Source organism: Leuresthes tenuis, unplaced genomic scaffold (assembly GCF_036924035.1).
Source record: "Leuresthes tenuis unplaced genomic scaffold, fLeuTen1.0.hap1 SCAF_10, whole genome shotgun sequence".
Classification (NCBI taxonomy): domain Eukaryota; kingdom Metazoa; phylum Chordata; class Actinopteri; order Atheriniformes; family Atherinopsidae; genus Leuresthes; species Leuresthes tenuis.
In genome coordinates this window covers 21,541,841-21,560,416 of record NW_027325364.1, presented here as the reverse complement: position 1 = coordinate 21,560,416, position 18,576 = coordinate 21,541,841, and the positions used below count along the sequence as shown (strand labels likewise).

The 18,576-nt window shown below is 39.0% G+C and overlaps 1 protein-coding gene across 1 annotated transcript in view; it reads left to right on the top strand.

Annotated features, from left to right (window-relative positions):
* ulk4 (unc-51 like kinase 4) overlaps positions 1-18,576 on the top strand; it is a 78,653-nt gene that overhangs the window by 43,387 nt on the left and 16,690 nt on the right. The window contains exons 25-32 of the mRNA XM_072394718.1: positions 582-638; positions 1,563-1,614; positions 2,131-2,225; positions 5,082-5,133; positions 5,677-5,857; positions 6,094-6,186; positions 10,866-10,914; positions 14,221-14,320. Of these exons, the coding sequence (XP_072250819.1) occupies positions 582-638; positions 1,563-1,614; positions 2,131-2,225; positions 5,082-5,133; positions 5,677-5,857; positions 6,094-6,186; positions 10,866-10,914; positions 14,221-14,320 (679 nt within the window). The remainder of the gene's footprint in view (positions 1-581; positions 639-1,562; positions 1,615-2,130; positions 2,226-5,081; positions 5,134-5,676; positions 5,858-6,093; positions 6,187-10,865; positions 10,915-14,220; positions 14,321-18,576) is intronic.

Sequence of the window (18,576 nt, the reverse complement as noted above, 5' to 3'; positions counted from 1 at the left end):
AACAATGAGGGTAAAAAGCCAAAATCCAAGAGAAAACTTTTATCCTGAAGAAGCTTGAGTGCAAGGGTTGAGGTTCAGGGCTGAATCTGAAGCACGACATGTTTGTACGAATGAACATTTCTCAGAGTGCAAACAAACAGTTTTAGCTTGAGCAAAACATTTTTGCACACATGCAGGGAGCGTCTTTAATCAAAAGACCACAGGCTTAATTGAAGTCAGTAACATATTCCCCGTGTCAGCTTTTCCCATATATTTTGCAAGTCGACCATTTAAATATACAGTACTTTTCAATAAAGTCTCAGTCACTATAAGTACAGGTTATTTTCAAAAATGACATCAGCGCATCAGTTGACTTCAAAGACTCAGTAAACCGAACAAATCTAAATCGGATGAATATTTCTCTGCCTGTTGAGCTCAGCGCAGACAGGCATCAGTTGGATTTATCCGTCTTTGTACACGTTGTGGATGTGTTTTTCTGTGCAGCACAGCTATTTTTTCATTCCTGTTTTTACTCTTTCTCTTAGATGTCCCTTTAACCAATCTCATTTTGTCTGTCTGCTTGACTCTTGGTCTCCGCTCAGGTCTTCAGATCTCGAATTGTAACCGAAGAGTTTCTGAATCAGATTGGATTGCTGCTTGTAAGTGTTTGGTTATCCAGCTCATCCAGCCCACTGACATGTCTGGACTTTTTACCTGTCTCCGCAGTGGTGGTTCAATCTCAAACTGAAGGCAAAAAATAACAGACGTAGCAGTAAAAAGTAACATTGACATTCCTGTATCTCAAGTTCGACTATAAATTAAAGGACATGTATAATGCCCCTTTTTTCATAAGCTGACAGTGTTTCCTGAGGTCTAAATTAAAGGAAATATTTCACCTATGTTTGTTTTTTAAACAACTGCTACCAATGCTGTACTGAAGGTGCATTCAAAGACAATGAGTAATCAGAACTTTTTACTTTGGACCTGTAAAAAATTGAAGACCATCTATTAAAAGTCAGATTCTTTGTCTAATTATTTATTATAGATGATGTCATATGATATAGATTAATAAACAAAGGACTAGTTAATCATAATTCGCTCATTTATATCTTCAGTTAAGTGAACTAATGTTTAAGCTGTCTACCCACTTCCGGCAAATGCAGAGTCGTCTAAAGTTGAAGTTAGGCAAAGATAACAAAAAAGGAGGCTGAATAACTTTGTAAATGAACCTACAAATCTGAACGGCTCACTCAATGACACTTTTTCAAATACAGGGTTGTGTTTATTCTCATTTTTTTTCCTGTTAGTAGGGACTTCAGACACCCAAATTTAGCTCTTAGCACAGAAAAAAGGGATTTATTCAATCATATGCCCCCTTAATGTATGCAATTATGTAATTCATGTATTGTTTGATATTTTATTCCCCTTTCGAAATGTAAATGCACAATATTGATAATTAAATACTTGTCTGGGCTGTACCAGAACATATTGATATTGCATCTAAGGAAAAAACAACAATGAAATCTTCTCAGCTACAGTTTGTCTTGAGCTATATGTTTTTTCTATCATGTCTTTCTACTCAGAACTGTGTTACATCTGTAGAGTCCAAAGAAACTAATTTGGCCAGTGCTGTGGGTAAGTTATTTTTACACATGTTCACATATCATCTGCTGCTATTCTATTTCGTCTTAATTTATCAAACTTTTTTTTATTTTTGAAGCTTTGTGCTTTGCTACTGTACAGAGCTTTATTCATGCTGATCATTAACCATCCCATATTATCTCATCCTTTTGTTTGAGTCTGAATGTTGTCCCATGTGATCAATGCAGCTTAGCAGTTTGCTGCCTTGACTTTTCTGTTCACATTGAGATTGAATGTAACGGTACATATGTGGTTGAAAAATAGCATAATCTCTTTTTTATTTAGCATATAAGGTTTAACTGTGAAATCTACACTTCTTCTCACCACTCATCTTTAAATCATAATCAAAAATATGAATTTGTGCGGTTTGAAGACACATATGTGGCATTGAATCACCTTTACTTGTGCAGCGAGCAGAGTCTTCTACCAGTTACCCATATGAACCAAGTTAGAGAAACCCGGGACTCAGTCATTGCTCAGAGGTGCTGATGAAATCTGGTTCTCCGTTAGGTGCAGCAGTATGTGAAGAGCTGATTAGAACAACTCTGTCCCTTGTGGAGGTCCTGAGTCAGCATCATACTCTCATCACTCCATATCATTGCACTGTAAGTATGCACCTGACTTCCTGTCTGATTGACCTTTGACTGCACTGACTGTATGTTTGAGTGAGCGTGTGTCTGACTGGTAAGCTTAACCAGCTTTATTAGGTAATCACCTGATGATGCTTTTCCAACAATCTTCAAGGAGTTTTCATTTCCTGTTTAGCATTTGATGGCAGCCATTTTTCACTTTCTTTATTATCTCATCCCAAACAATCTCAGTTTGCCACCCATATCTACAGACTATGGTTAGCTCTCGCCTTGCTCTTGTAGAAGACATGCACAGTTGTTTGATCGGGCAAAAAGGGCACATACCACTGCACTAGCTAACTATGGCTGACTCAAATTCAAGTTAATAATGCTGCCTACAAAGAAAAAAGTCCAGTCATTTTTATTTGCTATCAGAGCAGAAGCTTCGTTCTTTACCTTCAAGACTTTTTTTAAAAACTAATTTTAAAAAGAACGCCTCCTCTCCAAAGACTCTAACACCCTAACTCAACCCACACTTACTTCATGTTCTTCTTTCACTCCATCCTCAACATAACTTTAGTACTCAATGCTTATGCCGGGCTTTCTCACTGAATAAAAGCTTGGATGTTACTCCACATCTATGATTCACTTGAGATAAAGGCATCTGCTAAAGGATTAAATTTAATGATGTAATATAGTCTGCCTCCGTTGTCAATGTCACATAGTGGCACCTGGTTTTGTATTCAATGTGTGTCATCCAGTCCACTGAACCGGTCTGCTGGAGATCAGAGGACAGAGGGTCAACTAGTGAGCTATTAGGCAAGACACTAATCAAGTATTGAACCAACTGAACTTCATCAGATCTGTGGCTGTTTTTGTTTAAGTTTGTTTGCGTCGATGTGCATGGGATGGAATCGTGAGATTGTGTTTAATGACTATTGACATCTGGAAGTGAAGAGCAGCAGGAAGCAGACAAGATGAATGGAGAGAAAAGAAAAAAGATGAGGACTAAAAGAAAGGGGCAAGCAGGAGACTTGTAGCTACTGATTGTCAATAACACAGGAGGACTTTTTAATTACCCCCAGCCAGCTCAGATTAGCTTTTAATGCTGCTGGACAAGGACACACACTCATGTTTGACTTTTTGTTTTCATCTCTTTCACCCACTCACTCTTCGAGTTGAGAGTAAAGTTACCAGTAAGTTTGGCTTTGGACATTCAATTTTTCTTTCATACTTGGGCAACAACATTGTTGTATATTACTTTCTCCCACTGTTGTAGTTGAGTGTTATTGAGTTGTGATAAGAACTATGAAGACAGTTAAATATCTCTGCAGATGCTGGTGTTCAGTAATGGTATAATGTCAAATTGTATATCATTGAGCATTGCACAATGAGAGAGTATGCATTGAGCTGCAATGATACATGAGCATTTTGTTTTTTTGGTTTAGGTCTGAGTGCCTTTAATTCAGACAAAGAGTTGAATTTTTAAAAAGATAGAAGGCAACACTTAAAATAAAAAAAGAGTACCGTATTTTTCAGGCTATAAAGCACACCGGGTTATAAGCCGCATTAAATGAATCAAAACTCAGATAACTGAAAGGTGAAACTTTATTCAACTCGCTTGTTCTACTGCGTAACTGATAGCGTTGAGTTTGAAATATGCTTCGTAAGCATGTCTCTTAACAGGAGCAGCGGGTATAGAAAATGAATGAATGAATGCACTCACCTTAATGTTGAAGCACAGATCGTATTACTCCGCGAGGCTCGTGACTACGGTGGCCGTAATGCTCAATCCATCAAGCAGTGCAGCTTCGTAGCTTACCAAGGCCGTGCTAAAACATTTTGACAGATTTTTGAGCGCCGTGTACCACGTAAAATCGGTTCTAGGTCAGAAAGTACAACCAGAATGAATTCATACATTAGGCGCACCGCATTTTAAGGCGCACTGTCGATTTTTGAGAAAATGAAAGGATTTTAAGTGCGCCTTATGGTCCGAAAAATACGGTAGTTCTCTCTAAAAGCTTGATGCTTTATATTATTACATTACACAGAGTCCTGCATCTTACTAATGATGAAACAATGTATCATGGCTTAATTTTTTATTTGTTTGTTTTTTTCATCACGGGCCGATAGACAGAGCAGTAACACTGTAAAAGAGTGTTTACCAGTTTACACACACATACACACCAGTATACACACCCATACACACCAGTATACACACACATACACACTCTCGATCCAGTCTTTTGATGGCTGAGCTATTAATACACAGACCATTAAGTGGTGGACAACATCCTTTGTTGTTTTCTTTCTCTGGTTTTCAATGTAATGACCTCACACACACTCTCAGCATTAGTGTTGTTTCTATGGTAATATAAATAATCATGCAAATTCATGCAATACAGCTTCATGCCTCGATAAGAGCTTTGACAGTTGCGGAAATATGATTGTGTGTGCTTGTTTGATCCCCATAAAAACCCATACACACACATTCAACCGTGTTTTTTACTAGTTATTTGGTTGATGCCTGCAGGGTCTCCAGTCTAATTCTTTTTAAATTCTGTTTTTGGTCATGATGTTTATTAACCAGTTTGATATAAATGAGGAGTATTACCGAATGCTTAATGAAATAAATGAAAAAACTCTAAAGTTGAGCTGATGTAATCTGTTGAAGAAAACCTCTCAGCACACTGGCAGGTTTGCTTATTTTTTTTACGTGCTAATTTTCAGCTGTTACTGTTTGACTGTTTGTTTCATGTCATGACATTATTCAAAGCTGAACCTGCAGAATCGGTCACAACTTTGTCGTAACAGCCTTTACAGTATGATACGATATCATATACATTCATTCTGTCTTTCTTTTTGTTTCTTTCTGCCTTTCATGTCTTAAAGGTTGTGGATGCTGTCCTGCCTCCTCTGACAGCACTGGCTTTCAGCAGAAATGGTATGAATTGTTGGTTGTTTTCAAAAGAGAGGAAAACACAGGAAAGATTTAGGAAGCAATATTTATGTTATGAGTGAGTGTTGTTAGAGAGGAAGAAATGACTAAATGGACGAATGGAGCAGCGTTGGGACCATTCTGACAACAAATACCAAGAGACTGTCCGTTCTGGCGTTGGAAAATCTGAGTGATTAGTTTGTTTTCTCTGCGGGTGCCTGTTGCCCACAAAAGAGTTGAATTTTAGAATTTGCCATCACTGCTGGCTCTAAAATCATAAGTTTACTTGTGATTTTAAAACAATTATCGAGACAGTATTTATTCAGATGCCAGTAAATTAAGCAGGATTGTTGATGAATGATAATGTCCCAGCGAAACCAAAAAGCTATTAAAGAAATGGAAGTGACAGAGCATGTACGGTGGCTCAGCAAACAAGTGCAGGTCCAAAGGCTCCTCCATACAATGCAAGCATGCAGGCATTATTCTAAACATGCACTTACTACATATTTATACTCTGTCTGTCTGTCTGTCTGTCTGTCTGTGTTACAGTGGAGTGGTCGGTGTTTGTTTTGAAGGTACTGTCTGAATTAAGCCCGGTCCTTCTGGTCCAAGATGCTAATGATGATACTGAGGAAAATGAGAGGAGACAGAGAGGGGAAGCAGAAGGAAAAGAGAATGGAGAAACCTGCAGCCAAGTCTTATCGCTCTTCACTAAATGTCTGCTTTCAAGGTTTGACTGTCTCACAGTTCTAAGTCTGACAGTGTCTCTGGATTTCTCCCTTATTCTTTATTTACTTTCTGTAGGAAGACAAATGTGATTGGCTTGTTAAAAATTGCAACCCCCTGCCCCCCCCCCCCCCCCCCCCAAAACACACGTTTTAATTTGTCCTGTATTACTGATGAATAACCAGATCAGTGTATTAACACTGCAATCCAAATGTTGTAATAAGACATGTTTATGTCTAGGTATGAGTCTCTTCTATCTGCAACAGAGCCCATCCCACTCTACGGTCTCAAGTTGCTGGTATCAATGACTGAACACAGCTCTCAGATCTGCAGGTAATACACAAGGTATCATGATACCAAGATGTGACCCAGTGTGAGTCATTCACTGAACAGTACAGAAAACTACTAAGAATCATTATTCTGACATAAGAAAAATTCTATGTTGAAAATGCATTTGTTCCATGGAACAAGTCCATCTACATACCAATGGTACATACTCAGTCTTATTGAAATACTTTGCAGTCCTGGCAGGTGTACATACAAATACACACAAGCACATTTTAACCACAGTGTGGAATGTTTTAATTTCAAGGCCAGTGATTCCCAGTTCAGCTCTGTGAATCATTCACAGCCACGTACACAAATACATACATGGATGTGTTTACACTTTCAAACACCCAACTAAATAAATGCATTTACAGACACGCTCACCCATTTATGAGCAATGATTTATTTGCTCTCTACAATATACAGGAATAAACAAATGATCATTTGTTTATTGATACAGCTGATACACATTTAGGGCTAATAGCAACAACAGCATTCCAGCTGTACTGCTGCTGGTGATTTGCATTCAACAAAACTCTTCTCTCCTTGGAGCCAGCTTTTCCTGCACGGGTAATCAGTTTACTGACAAGCATAAGGTGCTACATAAGCTGAGGTGCGTGCAAACCTGGCATGTTGTTGTGAAAGATCTGGGCAAACTAGCTACTCCTGAGGAGTGTTGCTTGAAAATATAATGCATGCTGTTTAAATATACAACACTAAGACAAAATTATTACTGCATAATGTAGAAGTCATTCACTATTCTGGAATTTCAAAACAGCTCTTTAGAGGGCAGTAATCTGACTCCAAAATAACAAGGGGTAAAGATGTGCTGCTGTTGTACAGGAAATATACTGAGTCCTTGTCTAACTAGCAGAAGTTTCACACGTGTGTTTGAGCTCATGTTTGTTTTGTGTACATTTGGACTTTAACCTGACTGCATACGTTTGGATTTATGTCCCCTTGGGTAGAATCTGCATTGGGTCTTATTAACTCCAATCTGGGCTGGTTCTACCACATAGAATATATTCTTAGTGTGGCCAATGGCTCAATAGCAGCCCTTCCTTCCATGTAATGTCTCACAAACTTGGCATGTAATGAGCACACTGCACTATATTAAAATCACCCACCATTCAAATCACTCTGTAGTCAGAATAAGACCTCCCAGTAGAGTTACTTTAACAGGGATGGTCTGCCTGACAGTGAGTCATGTGAAAAGTGTTGCAGCTGTAACACAGGAAAGCTATTTGGTGGCTCACAAAACTGCTAAATGCCTCCCTAAATCAGTCATCAAAACTTTTTCCTGCCTTAAGTGGACAAGGAGGATGCAAAGCTTCTTAAGTAGTAAAGAAAAGACCACACATTTAACAAGGCAGCTGGGTAGAGACGTTTTTTTGTCTTGGATTTATCAGCCAATACTAAAATTTACCCAATCATTAAACCTGTAGCTGGGTTACACAAAAGTAGCCTTACAGGCATAGCTCAGTGGTTGGGTAGAGAAAATAACATGTTTTAAGATGTAGAGTAAGCTTTAAGGTTGGGTGAGTTACAGAATGCATTATGAACTGTACAAGGACAGCACAGGAATGAGAATGTATGTGTATGTGTACTGTATGTGTATGTCTATGTTTATCTATGTGTGCATTTACACATACACATTCACCTGTAAGTGTTCATGTATGTGTGTTTGAGATTGTGTTCTTTCAGCAGCTGGCAGTAGGCCTTGATCCCTGATCTCCCTGTTTTAGGAGAGGACAGAGATATAAAGTGTGGGTGACAAAGAGAACACAGAAAGGGGGAGACTTTATTTGTATAATCATAGACAGGGACATGGTTAACGTGGATGTATTGAAAGGCCTATTGTAGTAAAACACAGTTTTCACTTCAGCTGTGATACTGACATTATTTTCAAACTTAGTTGGCAGTGTTTAAGATGAGCTAGTCTTTAATGCCATAAATTAAAATGCAGTCATTATCAATACTAAAGTGTTGAGGCAAATGGCATGGCTAAGTCTGTTATGGTTGTAGTTATGCTATAGTTTTGTATTTAATCTCATCATTAAATACAGTAAGTATTAATTTGTAACAACTATAATTAACCTTGTGTTTTGTCCTTCTCTCATTTCTTTCTCTGCTTCTGTTCACTTATTTTATCTACTTCAGCGATAATAAGTTAATCAATCTCTCTAATATCCCACATGCCATCCATCTCAGTCTCTCCCTCTCTCTTCTGCCCTTAGAGTTTAAAGTTCATTTACATCACTAAATATGCCCCCACTTCTCTTATCTGTAATACTACCCCCTCTCCTCTTCATCCCCCTCTTTCCTCAACACAAGTGGAGTGACGTGAACTTTTCAAATTGGTGTCAGCACTCTTCTCTACATCTGTTTTTCTCATTTTCTTTTTCCTCTGACATTATTAACAACATTTCACTTTTTTTCCAGCTCTCTGGCTTCTTTTCTCTCACCATTGCTAATTTATTAACATTAGTCCACATTTCTCTCCTTCTCAGTGCCCTCTCTCCACAACTTTTCCTCCATCACTGCGGTTATACAATCAGAAATTAAATTGCCTGGGTCTTGGTTAGATAAGTGTGGCTATGAAGCCAGCCGAGCGGTAATTAGATGGTAAATTGGGGACATTAACGTTGGGAAGGCAGCCTGCTGTCTCTCTCTGCATTATCACAGTCCAGACACACCTTCAAACAGCTACATTTTCTGTGACCTTTACCCAAAGAACCTCTCGCTGCGTGGTTACATGTGTGCCTTCCTGTGAATGTTTAATGTCCTTAAACGTATGTCTATATGTGTGTCAATGTGTCCTAACTTTGTGGCGCCCGCTTATCAAACAAGAATGAGACCGTATTTTGTCTTGGTTCAACTGAGCTTTAGCTACGGTGCTTGTATATGAATCTATATTGCATCCCTGAGAAAATCAGTTGTGAAAAACCAGTTACATCATGAAATCATACACAACTACATCTCTGCAATACGGAGAAATGTGGAAAGAGTGGTAACACGAAAATGGACGTTTTCACATGGCAAAAGGATGGAATGTGCTTCCTGGTGTGAGCGAATCCATAAAAAAGCATTTCAAAATATTCTTACGGTCATTGAAATGCTTTGTATTCCTCATGATAATAAAGTTATTCTGTTTGATTTATCCACATTTGACATATGCCTGATGCACTGAAGGTTTTCTAATCAGTGTTTTGGTCATCTGTTGTGGTCTTCTTTGTTCAATGTCTGTTGTTGTGCACTTTGTCCATTGATGTATGGCTGGTAGTTTAAAGGGGCTCCAGTTTATCATGTTGTCCTGGCCCGGCCCGTCCTCTCATCTTTCAGCCTGTCACCTCTATAATGGAAGGGCATCCATCAGTTCTACAGACAAACACAATCCCACAGACACACATATGTACTTAACAATGGATATACAACTGACTATGAAATACCTCATCAAGTAAAAAGTGCTTTTATAGGTATGTAAACACTTTCTATAACTTAATGTTTCTTCAGGCAGCCTGTACACTGTGAGTGTTCCCAGAATAGGAGGATAAAGAAAGGCATAATTATGCTCCCTTTCAATGCTTTTCTTCAGTGGTGCTGATTACAGCATCTGCCCCCTCTACCAATCATTACAGTTACATTCTGGGTCAGAATATTTCCCATCAGCAGCCAGATAGGAAAAGCAAAACTGTTTTTAAGACAGCATACTAACCACAGTATGAAAAAATTGTCTGATTTTATTACTTTAACCATAAAGGGTTCCAGTATGAAGATACCACGAACCTGGAAATATTTGCTGCCCGACTGAAGCAGCTGTTTGACTCAGTGAAATGCAGGGATTTTTTTTCCTTTCTTTTTTTTTTTCTTTTTTACAAACTGTATCAATCAAAAGGCCACAGAACTGTAGTAAAAGAGTAAAAGTGATCAAATTCAGCAATATAAAGTGGACAACTGATTACTGTGTAAAGAACACACGTTTAAGGACAACCTGTAATTTTATGATTGCATTTATATGCTGTTTTCTAGTCTTGTTGACTACTCAAACACTTTTACACTTCAGGCTACATACTCGTACAGCACAGTCTCTACAGTTTTGTAGGCTAAGCAGTGCTTTTCCTCAATCATACATGCAATCCCTCACCAATGACAGTATAGTTTCCAAAGGTTTGCCAATGGCGAGCTATAAATCACAGTTAGAGTGAAGACAGATTTTTAAATGAGTGGGCTGGCTTTGTTACTTTCAACATATTAACCCCCGTCTGATTTTAGTTAGCTTTGTTCCAATTACAGCCTAAATGCTTTCATGCTTTCCCATGCACTTAGACACAAACACATACACAAGATGCGTGTTCATGCTGTTCACTGACTGCAACCACACAGTAAATGCTTGTGAATTAAAGAACCTGAATCATTCAGTAGACAGAATGTCATTGTTAATATGGACACCCATTTCTCTTCTCTTTTCTTCTATATCCCCACTCGTCTTTCTCCACATTACCAAATGTTATATCCTCATCCCTCATCTTCTCTTTACTCTCGACCTTTATTTCCATCCACTTCCTCTTTCATCTGCCATCATTTCTTCTCCATTTCTTCTTCACCAAATGCATGTTCAATTATTCCTCACTACACTACAGTTTGTATACAACTACCTCTAAATGTCTTTTCTCTGTCCTTTTCAGGTTGATCAAACAAAGCAGGATCCTACCAGTAATCTTTCAGCTCATTATGGTAAGAAACCAAACTCAGGTAAATGATGTCAGTCAGTCAAATATCAAACAGTTGCACAATCGGCAGATAAAATTAATTTATTTTATTTTATGGCATTTCAGCTGTGTTTTATGACTGCTCAGTTGTATTCTGTCTGTATCCTTCTTACTCTTCACTCACTCACTCCATCTAACCTTTTATAGACGTTCCTATGTAAATTAGCCCGAGTGGCTTTGACCTATAGAGGGTTGGTGTAATTGACTGGCAGGCAAGAAAGCAACATAGAGGAGGAAGGGTTAATAGAGTGGAAATATGGACTCCACTATTAAGATGTAACACGAGACCTTACACACAAACACACAGCACTTGTCTGTTATCAGTGAGGCATAACAACATCCCCAGTAAACAATTTATTTCACCTGACCCTTATTGCTAACACACAATTTAGCACACCCGCCAACATAGTACAATCTGTCTCCAGCAAGTCTGAATGCTTGTGCTGCAGGAAACAACTTTACACACAAACACACACACTCTGAAATACTTAATAATCAGTGTTCTGCATGGCTGCCTGCTCAACTCCGACTAGCTGATACAGAATTTTTAAACACTGTTATTCAGCAGCCTGATTAATTCGTCCCTTGATTGTTTACTCCTGTCTGAACTATTTATGTCTAGATACATTAGTGCCGTCCATATTGCTCACCTTTGGATTGATTTATGCTGCCTGAAATCCTCTGATCTCAACTGAGTACACCTGTCACTGGTGATCACACTTGTCATGGAGAAATTCACTTAATTGTATTTGTCTAGATGATGAAGTAGTTCTGTTTCAGACATTTAAGGACCTCAGGATGCTGGCTTGTACGGGGCTGTTAACTGTTTGACTGCCTTGACTAAGAAGGCAAAAGAGTGCTCCAAGTGTTTAGTTTGCTGACATATACTTTAGCAAATCTTAGCTGATTGACACTATACGAACATATTATGGATACAAGGTAAACACACTGACACAATATGAATGCCAAATGAGCTGAGGTGGAGGCTACAGGTTGAATTTAGGTTTACCATTCCTCATTGTTCTTTGTCAGCTTTATACCTTTTGTGATGTCTTTTTAGTCCATAAAGATCAAAATAGATTAGCCCTGTCATTTGTCATTACGGAGAGGCATTTTGTCCGAGGCACGAATTGATGTCATTGTGTTCAGCCTCAGGCAAGTGTACACGATGAGTACCAGCCAGACTTATCAGCCCATACACAGATCCCACTGATGTGCGCAGACCCTGGAGGCAGAGCTGGCGTATCTCAGAGAGGATCAAAAAGTGAAATGGGGCCAAGAGGAGGAAGGAGAAGTGAATCACTGTAGGTGGAATGGCTGATGGTTTTGTTAGGTGGAGAAAGATGAAGCAGAAAAAAGAGGAGAAAAGAAGAGAAGGGAGAGGTGGGAACAACAAGCTTGACCATTTTTCTTCTTAAAATCAATCAAATGGCTCATTGTCATAGTCCGCACCTCCATCATACTCTCATTCCTTTTGTAGAAAAAGCCTATTTGATCTTTTCCTCAAAATTACAATCCATTATTAGCTTGTCCAGTATATGGACCCTCATATTCTTCTTAGAAAAACACATCAGTATATATTTAGCAATTTTTCTGTACTGCTGTGCTTCTATCAAGAGAAACGCATTGAAACCTGCAGCAAAACAAAAGCATGGCCTTTAATGACAACAAAAAGAACAATTGAATACAACTATTTTTAGTTGATAGCATTGACAGCTCGGCTCATACAAGGCAGCGCATCGTGTCAAACGTTAGCTTCACTAATATTTAGTAGTGACATGTAGACATGTTGTGAACCTGCATCCAATATACTGGAGACATGTTGAACTGCTAACATGGTAATTCTTACAGACAAAATGATGCCAAAATATCCATGCTGTGGATACACCAGACAGTATGTTCTGCCACTTGGCAGAACGTTGTGTCGTGTGGCCCATGACACACTAGTAATAATTGATCTCACCTGCCATGTGGGGTGTCTTGCTGCTAGCAGCATGTTGGAAACACTGCTGTATTGATTGCAGTATAACAGCTGCGCCCTGACTCTGAGACACCAGCTCTTAATATTTATGTTGGGAAAGTGTCCTATAACAGAGCAGTACTGGTCTGAGGGACTTTATATAGAAAATAGCAGATACATATATCAGCAAAGGTTCCACAAACGCAAGAAAAATATAAACAGTGTAATACTTGGAACTAAAGTTTTGGATTGACATTGACTTTCAATATGCAATGTACCGGGTTGACTGTCATCAGTAAAGATGTTTTTTTGTTTTCATAGGTAAGAGTAACTTTCATTAGTAAGTAATGTTTGGTAGCATAGTGAAAATATGATTGCCACTCTGTTTACAGCCTTTGTTGGAATGCTTCAACGACATCAGAGCACCGATGGCCCTGAACCTTTTCAGTTTCAGTGATAAAAAGACTGAGACTCATAGACTCATATTATTCCGCTCAAGTGGTTCTTGTGACAGCCAACATGTGGACTTTGGCGTCTTGACTCCATATTTGAAACCCACTGCCACCAATCTGGGGGTGAAAATAGAAGGTGACCTTAAGTTTGATCCACAGATCAGTTTGATAGTATAAAAAACAGCTTTTTCCAACTGCGACAAATTGCCAAAATAAAATCCATTTTGTCCAGACAGGACTTTGAAAAGATCAGACACGCCTTCATTACCACTCGTCTCGATTATTGTAATGCATGCCAAAATGCAGCTGCTCGTCTTTTAATCCAATCATACAGGCTAGAACATATCACTCCTGTTCTGGCTGTCCTTCATTGGGTGCCTTCGTGCTACAGAATTGATTTTAAAATTCTTTTATTGGTTTTTAAATGTCTTAATGGCCTCGCTCCACCCTATCTCTCAGGCTTGCTTCAAAGCTCAGAGGAGATCAGGCTTTTACGGTTGCAACCCTAAAACTGTGGAATGGGTTACCTCTACATGTTAGGCAGGCTTCTTCACTGTCTTCTTTTAAATCCTATTTAAAGACTCATCTTTTCTCCCTGGCATTCAGTACAGCATGCATTGTTGTTTTTCTTTGTTTTAACATTTAAAATGACTGACGAGAAGAACTCGTCAAATTTGGAAGTTCACTACATCCCCCCATCTCTGTTTTCATTTTCTATCTGTCTGAGTTTTCACATTTAGTTTGATGTTGGACAGATGTTGGATAGATGTAGAAGAAAACCTTCAGTTGTGTTTGATTGGAAGAGAACAGGGTGTTATAAGCGAACCCTTAACCTGGCACTGTCTCTTATTCTTTTAAGGCTAACGGTGTCACAAGTGGAACTGTCCAAAACGCAGTCGTCTTGCTGTGTAATCTCAGTGGAGACACAGTCATGGATCAACAGCCACTACATCAGCAAGGTACAGCTATTTCTACAATCTGCACACAAGAAACTGTAACTTGTATCCATGCTTCCATGCTTTCTGGTTTGGTTTCATTTCTTACATGAGTACTCTTACTAAGGGTGTTCGGTGAGTCCTTGTATCACATCTATCATTGACCCGACTTCACCACAGTCGACAGTTTTGAGATAAAGGTCTGCTCAGCTCACACTTGCCAGGTTGCTTGTTGACATTGTTTTTTAACCATAGTCAGGTCTGAGATAATGCTTATGCTGTGCAGAAACCATAGCTATTTGAAGCAAAGGCACAGCCTTTTGTCCTTAATATTTGAATTACCTGCAGTTTTGTATGATTCCGGTCGCCTAAAGCAACAGTCAGTCTAATGTGTGTGTTGTTTTGGATTAGGGACAGTTTTCAAAAATCAACTCATTTTAGTTCATTTTAACACTGAAGAGTGCTATAATTGGATCTAAAATCAGGGATTAGGAATTACAGATGTAGAAGGAAGGAGTTGTAGGCATTTATGGATGCAGCTCAGATCAAACAAAGGGAATAAAGGTAAGAAAAGAAAAAGCCTGTTTCCAAACACTGCAGCCACTTTGTTTGCATGTCTGTCTGTGAGAAGTTGCAAATGAAAATGTCTCAGGGTCTACAGTTCAGCTGTGTTATTGTAACTCTTCATGGTAATGAAACACAACATTACAATACTTATTTTCTCACACTAATTTCTCTTTCACTCCTTTACTATCATTCTTTCTATCTTTTCCTTTGTGAACTTATATCTGCTATCAACCATTCCTCTCCCACTATTTCCATTGGGTCAGCAGAGCAGCAGTTCACTAGTCAGCATCATTATCATCCAATCCTCGCAACAAGAAATTGTCAACCCAGCACTGATACCGGCCTGGCAATTAGTGCTATCTCCTCTCCTCTTTCCACCTCTGCTCTGTTTTCGACTATTTTGTTATTCTCCTCATATCCCTCCCGTTTGTCTTTTGCTGTGCTCCGCTTTTCCAGTCTAGTCAGCTCACATTTTGCACCATCATCTCCTCTCCTTCCTCTTCTCTGTTACCAATTTTACCCTTGCCCCTAGCCTCTATTTTAGGCTCTTCTTCTCCTCTTCCTTGTTTTTGTAGTGGTTCATTCCATATCGGTGTTGTGATGGGAGGGAGAAGAAGAGAGAAAGGGAGGATGCGTGTATAATTGGCTTTTTAAGGTGTGACAGAGGGGAGGGGAAGGGTGGCATGTGAATCTATATGTGTGTGTGTTTGTTATTAAGCAGTGAAATAGACAGTGAAGAGGAGCAAAATAGGGAGATGGCTTTTGTGTGCTTGTGTGAATGTATTTGTGCTTATTCTTCCGTATATGTATAAGACAGAGACTGTGTGTGTGTGTGTGTGTGTGTGTGTGTGTGTGTGTGTGTGTGTGTGTGTGTGTGTGTGTGTGTGTGTGTGTGTGTGTGTGTGTGTGTGTGTGTGTGTGTGTGTGTGTGTGTGTGTGTGTGTGTGTGTGTGTGTGTGTGTGTGTGTGTTTGGAGCTGTGGATGTAGTGAAACCAAGTGTTTCTAAGAGGGAGAGGGGGGAGATGAGGTTTATAATTGGGCAGATTTGACTCTGACTGAGATAATACTCCCTGGGGAATGAAGGCAGAGATAGGGCAGAAGAAGGGATCAACAGAAAGAGAAAGACGTTGGCTAAAAAAGAATGAGAGAAGAGAGGGAAGACAAGGTTGCCAAAAAAAAGCAAAAGACGAGGTAAAAGGTTTGCAGAAAGGTGAAAAGAGGAGGAATGGGATACACAGAGAAAATCGAGTACATTTGGGTTGGAGACACATTGGAGGAACAAGATTATAGAGGCAGAAAATTGAAGGTTAAAATGAGTGACAGATAAAGGCAAGCAGCAGGGGAAGGATAACTTGATTTCAGAGTAAGAGATGATTCCTAAACAAAGTTCTTTTGATTTTGTATAATGGTGGATTGCTCACTTTTAATTCGAGGATATGTAGCACACTAATACAGAAAGTCTAGGCTGTAATCTGATTATATAAGGATATGATGCCTTGGGCGTCTCCACTGAGAGTGAATGTGAAACCAATTTTGTGGGCACATCGAAAAGCAGACTGAGTGATTTAATAAGAAAATGGGCATATTTCAAGAACATGTAGAGCAAAATTCAGCCCAACATTTCAGTGCTAGAAGTCACCCTAAACTCTCCTCAGGTTTGGTCTAAGGCTGACGTGCTGACAAGGGGTAAATTAATTAAAGAGGTCTGTTTGTAATTGATCTAAGAAGTCCTTTTGTCATCCTTGAGGGTCCTGAAGGTTCCTGTCTGGGTTTAAACTGTCACTAATGCATGTTATTTCTCTCACCAAACTCACAGGAACATTTTTAGCTAATTGCTTCCAGTTTCCGTGGAATTTGCATCAATAATGTGCGATTTGAAATTTGTTTCTGGAAATTTTCCAAATGGTGTCTCAACATAATCTATAATGGTTCATCCACACTGTGTCCATATGTGTCTGATCAATAATGATGCCTCCCAGCATAATTTATACTACCAAGATCTGTCTGTCTTCCATATTAATGTTTTGTATTAGTAAGCCCCCAAGAGATCACTGAATTGACAGTTTTTTGTAGTGAAACTCATTAGACCACTCATGAAACTAAGTGTGTGATGTTTTGGAGTTTGTTTTAAGTTTGCATTGCATCCCTTGGATATTGAATTCTAAACATTGGTGATAATGGCTATTTTCTTAGACAAAGTACAGTGTATTGGCCCAGTGAGAACATTCTGTCATAACATGTTAAAGATTTATATTTATAGAAAAATGACAGAACCCTACTTAGTACAGTGATACCTGCATTATGCATAGAGTGTGTGTATCAGTGACAGGTAGCTGAGTTTGACCTTGTGTGTACATCTTCAACCAGTACACCGAGCAAACGGACACCTGAATGTGCACCAAGCCCTCCATTCTGTTGAATCCCAGCACTTTTGTGGGATTCAACAGAACAGAATGAGTTAATTTTACTGTGGTTTATAAATAGATCCCTCTGCAAAGCATCCAAGCTGAATGGCTATTTTTAACATTTGATTTTTCTTAAAAGGAAAGAAATAGCACAGCGATTTTCTCACAGAAATGAATCACATGGTCTTGGAATGAAAAGCTAACATCTTCACATGCGAGACATTTGTAAATGTAGCCGTTAGCTAATTTCCACATTAACACCCCCCCACTACCATCACCACAAAAAGTGTACATCTGTATCTGTATCTGATGGAACCAGATCTGTAAGCGATACTCCTTCTTATAGCAAACACACATTCAGAGCTGATATTGGGTACTCTGTTATGACAACATAAACATTTTATGCTGTATGTACTCTTAGAAGTTATCCACAGTAAACGTGTGTGTGTGTGGGTACAGCATTTCACTGACTGGCAGACAGGAGTCAAACCAAAGCAAGATGGGATGACACCAAACAAACATGAAGTGTGTTTATTGAGGCACATAGAGTAGCTGTGGGGGGCCTGCTTTTTAACCATGTAATTATATTGAGTAGAGCCAGAGGTTGTGTCATGTGTGCCAAGATACTGAGTATGTATGTGTAAAGCACACGCTCTATTTTCAATCTGTTTTATGAGTAGAACTTATTAACTTAGCTGTTTACATTGAACTTTATCTTACATGAAACTTTTTGTACTTCACTTATCGTCAACATGTCTCTAGCTTTAGATCCTTGATGGTTTGGGCTGTTTACTGTGGGCAGCAGTTTAGAATATGGAAATAAAAGCAACCAGCTGAATATTTTCATCAGAGAAAAGAAATGTTGAAAAATGAATAAATAAATTGGAGACTGCAAATGGAGAGGCCATACATGCCCTGTGACTTTCAGATCACTCTAGGGACTCAGTCAGCTGAGAGGAATGCTTTTTATGCTGCCTGCAGGCAGATTAGAAGGACTGATGGCTGTATAAACAGTGCATCCATCTGAAACTGAGTACCCTGTGCATTTTTTGTGATGGGGATCTAAATGCAAAGGTAGTTTTTCCCTTCTGAAATTTAATTTGAAGCAGTGTTTTGTTCACAGTTGGCGGGTAAATTCAGTCAGATTATTGACAATCTGATAAGAACAGGCACTGGAAGCATTTGGAAATAGTATCTGATGATAGTATCTTTTTCTGAAGTGCATGGAAATAAAAAGACCTTGTAAACTAGGTGAGACTGTGCTGTAACGCTTCCATTAAAAACATAATCTGCACTGTTTTAATATT